Here is a 6,000-nt window from a genome sequence, read left to right as displayed (position 1 = left end):
GTTAATCTTCAATTAGACCATTATTTAATGGTGCTTTGAAAATGGCCACTCATCCAAGACCGTTTTATATGCGTTATGTTTTAGGATTTATTTTAGAAACCGTTACCTAAAGTAGGCTACTGTTCCGGGATTTGGATAAATCTGTCCTCTGATGCGTATGGCTTCGTTCATGCAGGTTGGTTCGCAGTAGATGGATCAAAACCTAGCTGGTGATTTCTGTTAGCAGTTCTGACTCAACAGGTAGTGAACCGCTTGATCGCGTTAGGGCTGTCTATCCAAATCTAACGGGTTCAGCTGGGAGGATTTGTGGGACAATACGCCAAACTGCCTTGTCCCCACACCCGTCATTTTTCTTTGGTTGTCAGTTTCTTCGGCTGTCAGTCTCTCGCTGAATGTCACTGTACGGACCTGTCTGTGGCCGTGCGCAGAGGATGCTGTCACAGTGTACAGTAAACCTACAACCCACAAGGGATATTATCTATCTATCTATCTATCTATCTATCTATCTATCTATCTATCTATCTATCTATCTATCTATCTATCTATCTATCTATGCTATGTTTAAGTATTTTATGGCATCAGAGTAATTATGGAGGAAATCATGTTTAAAGGAAATTGCAATATATACCCTATGATCACATTTCAAGTGTGTTATTTATACCTAATACTAATCAAATGATGTTATCAGGCAATCTGCCCTTCAGAACTCAGAACTCATGTGCATGATTCAGATTATGCGTTGTGAAAAACTATATTATTGCATTCCTAAAGTTTTTAAATCAGCCATAACTCTTCATTCTGTTCTCTCCCTTCCCTCCTCTCCTCTTCCCCTCTGTCTCACTTTCTCCCATTTTCTATATCTCTAAACCTCACCCCTTTCTCACCCCTTTCCTGCTATTACTCCTTTCTCTCCTCCTTGCCTCACACGTCTCCATCCCCATCTCTCTCTCTTACAACCATCCCCTCTGTCTTTTACTCTCTCACTCCACACCCAACCCTCTTCTCTCTCTCTCTCTCTCTCTCTCTCTCTCTCTCTCTCTCTCTCTCTCTCTTTCCACCCCAACCCCTCTCTTTTTTTGTCTGTCTCTCTGTCTCTCCCTCTCTCACCAGACGATGACTGAGCTGAGGCCTAGTTGGTCGTGAAGGAGCCCCTCCTCCCTCCAAGCCGGGATCGTCACCATGGCAGCCGGCGTGGCGGCCTGGCTGCCCTTCGCCCGGGCGGCAGCCATCGGTTGGATGCCCGTGGCCAACATGCCCATGCCTGTGGCGCCCGCCGAGAAGAACAAGCGGCAGGACGAGGTGATCGTCTTGAACGTGAGCGGGCGGCGTTTCCAGACCTGGAGGAACACGCTGGACCGCTACCCGGACACCCTGCTGGGCAGCTCCGAGAAGGAGTTCTTCTACAATGAGGAGACCAAGGAGTACTTCTTCGACCGGGATGCCGACGTGTTCCGCAGCGTCCTCAACTTCTACCGGACGGGCAAGCTGCACTACCCGCGCTCCGAGTGCATCACGTCGTACGACGAGGAGCTGGCGTTCTTCGGCATCATCCCTGAGATCATTGGCGACTGCTGCTATGAAGAGTACAAGGACCGGCGGCGGGAAAACGCAGAGCGTCTCCAGGACGACCAGGAGGACGGCAAGGACAACAAGCCGCCCAACATGACGGCCCGCGAGAGCATGTGGCGGGCCTTCGAGAACCCGCACACCTCCACCATGGCGCTAGTGTTCTACTATGTCACCGGCTTCTTCATCGCCATCTCCGTCCTCACCAACGTGGTGGAGACCGTGCCTTGCGGCGCCGTGCCCAACCAGAAGGACGTGCCATGCGGCGAGCGCTACACAGTGGCGTTCTTCTGCATGGACACGGCGTGCGTCATGATCTTCACGGTGGAGTACATGATGCGCCTGTTCGCCGCGCCGAGCCGCTACCGCTTCATGCGATCGGTGATGAGCATCATCGACGTGGTGGCCATCCTGCCCTACTACATCGGCCTGGTGATGACAGACAACGAGGACGTGAGCGGCGCCTTCGTCACGCTGCGCGTCTTCCGCGTCTTCCGCATCTTCAAGTTCTCGCGCCACTCGCAGGGCCTGCGCATCCTGGGCTACACGCTGAAGAGCTGCGCCTCGGAGCTGGGCTTCCTCCTCTTCTCACTCACCATGGCCATCATCATCTTCGCCACCGTCATGTTCTATGCGGAGAAGGGCTCCAGCTCCAGCAAGTTCACCAGCATCCCCGCCTCCTTCTGGTATACCATCGTCACCATGACAACGCTGGGGTAAGTGAGCTCCGCTGGCGCGTGTGCGTGTGTTGGCGTCAGTCTATCTGTCTATTCTTTTTGTCTGTCTTCATGTGAGTACTATCTGTCTGTCTGTCTGTCTGTCTGTCTGTCTGTCTGTCTGTCTGTCTGTCTGTCTGTCTGTATGTATGTATGTATGTATGTATGTATGTATGTATGTATGTCTGTCTGTCTGTTAGTCATCCTACAGAATACGTTCTGTATCCGTAACCAGACACACGGGACAGAAGTGTTCACAGTGATGCCTGATCAGAAACCCAGTCCAGGTCCTGACGTCACAGCCTAGCACAGACCCAGGACAGAGTCCGGCTGACCTCTGGGTCCTGATGTCGCAGCCTTGCACATGCCCAGTAGTACCCAGAGAGACACAGGCACTACCACAGCACCTCTGACTGACCTCGGGGTCCTGACGTCACAGCCTAGCACAGACCCAGGACAGAGTCCGGCTGACCTCTGGGTCCTGATGTCGCAGCCTTGCACATGCCCAGTAGTACCCAGAGAGACACAGGCACTACCACAGCACCTCTGACTGACCTCGGGGTCCTGACGTCACAGCCTAGCACAGACCCAGGACAGAGTCCGGCTGACCTCTGGGTCCTGATGTCGCAGCCTTGCACATGCCCAGTAGTACCCAGAGAGACACAGGCACTACCACAGCACCTCTGACTGACCTCGGGGTCCTGATGTCACAGCCTAGCACAGACCCAGTACCTCTGACTGACCCCCCAGGAAAAGGCATGTCTCTATCTTTTTCTTTTCTCAACAGTCAGTATTCACCAGGGAGAGGGAGTGACAGAGATGTCCTGTTCTTTCCCTGTAATGGTTCTGCCACCGCACGGCCTTTCAGCCTGCCCTCAGCACTCCTGGGGGGAAGGGGGCAGCAGGGGGGGTGGGGGGGGGGGGTGGAGAGGGAGGGGGGAGAAGGGGAAGGGAGGACAGATCATACACAGCTCCAGGCCCCCCCCCCCCCCCCCTTGTGCACAACCCGTAACCATAATTATTGTTATTAAAAGGCAATCATAAAAGCAGACCTACTTCCATCATGCTGTGTGCTTATTTAACTTGACACCTCAGGGCACTGTAATTATTTTCCTTTACAAACTCATAAATTGACTGGAGTGAATTTTACAGGATAGTTGGCATGTTGATGCATGAACAGTTCCTCTCAACTTGGTTTTCATCATTTTAATGTCTGTACATTTCCTCCCATCACTTATGTTCACTTCACTTCACGTGCACACATGCAGACACACACACACACACACACACTGATCATGACCACACACACAAAAACACACACTGACCATGACCACACAGACACACACACACACACACACACACACACACACACGCACACATGCAGACACACACACACACACAGACTTGTGGTAGGGCCTATGAGCCCAGATAATGGTGTGTTTTTATGAGCATTTGTGACTCATCTCGAGAGCCATGCAGGCCGTAAATGGGTCATTAGCTCATTGGTCGTATGTGTGAGCTCACCGCCACGATTGGTTTGGCACCCAGGCTCGGCCTGCCCTAACTCAACCCCTGACCCTATCCCTTTTCCTAACCCTGACCTTGAACCTGACCCTAGCTGGTGAGTGGTTTGGAGTCTGTCCGAGGCAGGAGTGACAGTGCGTGTGTGTGCGTTTGTGTGTGTGTGTGTGTGTGTATGTGTGAAAGCTGCAGTGTCATTCCAAGCTCCCAACACAAGGTCATGCATGCTGCTCCTTTCTAGAACAGCTGCTATGGTAGATGTGTGTCCCTAAACACACACATGCACACACACACGCGCACACACAAACACACGTGAACACACACACACACCACCAAGGTTAACCATTCACCCCGCTAACTGAGTGAGACCTGAGACACAGCACTGTTCTCTTGTTACTGTTGTTGGACTATGAGTAGGAAGGGAGGTGTGTGTGTGTGTGTGTGTGTGTGTGTGTGTGTGTGTGTGTATGTGTGTGCTCGCATGTGTGTGTGTGTGTGTGTGTGCATGTGTTGTGTGTGCGTGAGTGCGTGCACGCATGTGTGTGTGTGTCCATGTGTGTCCATGTGTGTATGTGTGTGTCCATCACTTTAAAACAAACTTAAGGCAATTATTGATGTTTGGCCACAATTACAGATGCAGTATGTGGTTTGTGGTTTCCTGTCAGGCTTACAGTAGGAAAATTATTGAATGATTTTGAAAAATGCAACACACAAAATTCCCACCCCTCCCTTCAGGCCTCCCTCCAAAGCCACTCATCCAAACTGGGGGAAAACAAATTACACTCACTAGGCAGGTAAGCAGGTTGACAGGCAGGTAAGCCATACAATAATTTCAAGTTGGCAACTCAAATGATGGGATGCATTTATTACAATCCTGCGACTTCCACAGATTATGGATTTATTTCATTTTAGTGTTAGAGCACTTTATTTGATTGTTGTCAGGATTTAATGAGAATTGTAAAAAATAATAATAATAACAAAAAGTGCTTCTGAGCCAAAATACATACTGCATCTTTAAGTCAAAAAGGCCCAATCACAACAGACAGACCCATGGATACGTGAGGAAACAAATGAATTATAGATGAATGGCAGAAAGGCAGAGCACAAGTGGAGAAAGTCATAATTGGATGTCCACTGTGATGTCTTGAAAGAGAAACTCAGTATAACAAGGCCATTAGAAATTCTAGACGGGCTCATTTCTCCAACTTGATCATTGTGAACCAAAATAATCCAAGGATGTTTTTTTCTACTATAGACTGTCTCATAAATTCTACCCCCCATATTATCTAAATGTGAGGGCTTTGCACCATGCTTCACTTCAGGGAAAATATTACAACCATTAGGATGGTATTACTTAACAACCCCCTGCTGAGAGCTGTAATCTATGTTCCCCTGACAACCAGGCAAGGACATTATGTTTGCCATCTCCATGGCTGAGAGCCAGGTCAGGAAAGAGGCATCTCAACATCAGCCTTCTACATGCCCCCTCATCTCGTTTTAACTTTATCTGATGAAGTGCATGTTATTGTTAATCACGCCTTCTTCATTGGCACTTTTCCCAGTGCTCTTAAAAGCCACTTCTGAAAAAACATGAGTTAGATTCTTCAGCACGTAATAACTTTAGACCAATCTCCCCTTTAAAAAAAAAAGTAAATAAATTCAGCTAAATGTTTTTTTTTTTTTTTTTAATGCAAACTGTATCTTTGAGAAATTCCAATCTGGTTTCCCAGCCGACCAAAGCACAGAGACAGCCTTAGTTGAAATAGTAAATGATCTTTGTAAACACAGATGAAAGCTCTCAGTCCCTGTACTTTTAGATTTAAGTGCAGCGTTTGACACCGTAGATCATGATATCCTCATGGAGAGACTTGAAACCTGGATCGGCCTCTCCGGCCAAGTTCTAAACTGGTCCAGGACCATTCTAGCCGGCTGAAGGTTCTTTGTCACCCTTGGTGACCAAAACTATAAGATGGTGGATATAACATGCGGTGTTCCACAAGGTTCAATTCTGGGCCCTGTACTGTTTACCTCATACAGGTTACTCCTTGGCTGCATCATTAGAAAACATGGTATTTATTTTCATTGCTATGCAGATGATACTTTTTTTTAATATCTTTATGTCACCTGAGGATTTTTAGCCTTGTGAGACTATCCTGATCTCGCAAGCTCATGTGCTCACTCCACACATCAGTCTAGC

The 6,000-nt window shown here is 48.6% G+C and overlaps 1 protein-coding gene across 1 annotated transcript in view; it reads left to right on the top strand.

The window, feature by feature from the left end:
- Positions 1 to 1,179: 1,179 nt before the first annotated feature.
- Positions 1,180 to 6,000, top strand: part of kcnd3 (potassium voltage-gated channel, Shal-related subfamily, member 3) — a gene marked incomplete at both ends in the record, with an annotated part of 177,533 nt that continues 172,712 nt past the window's right edge. The window contains one exon of the mRNA XM_084436230.1: positions 1,180 to 2,282. Coding sequence (XP_084292356.1) covers positions 1,180 to 2,282 — 1,103 coding nt within the window. The remainder of the gene's footprint in view (positions 2,283 to 6,000) is intronic.

This window comes from Borostomias antarcticus, assembly GCF_949987555.1.
Source record: "Borostomias antarcticus genome assembly, chromosome: 3".
NCBI classification, from domain to species: domain Eukaryota; kingdom Metazoa; phylum Chordata; class Actinopteri; order Stomiiformes; family Stomiidae; genus Borostomias; species Borostomias antarcticus.
This window is presented reverse-complemented; position numbering and strand designations above follow the sequence as displayed.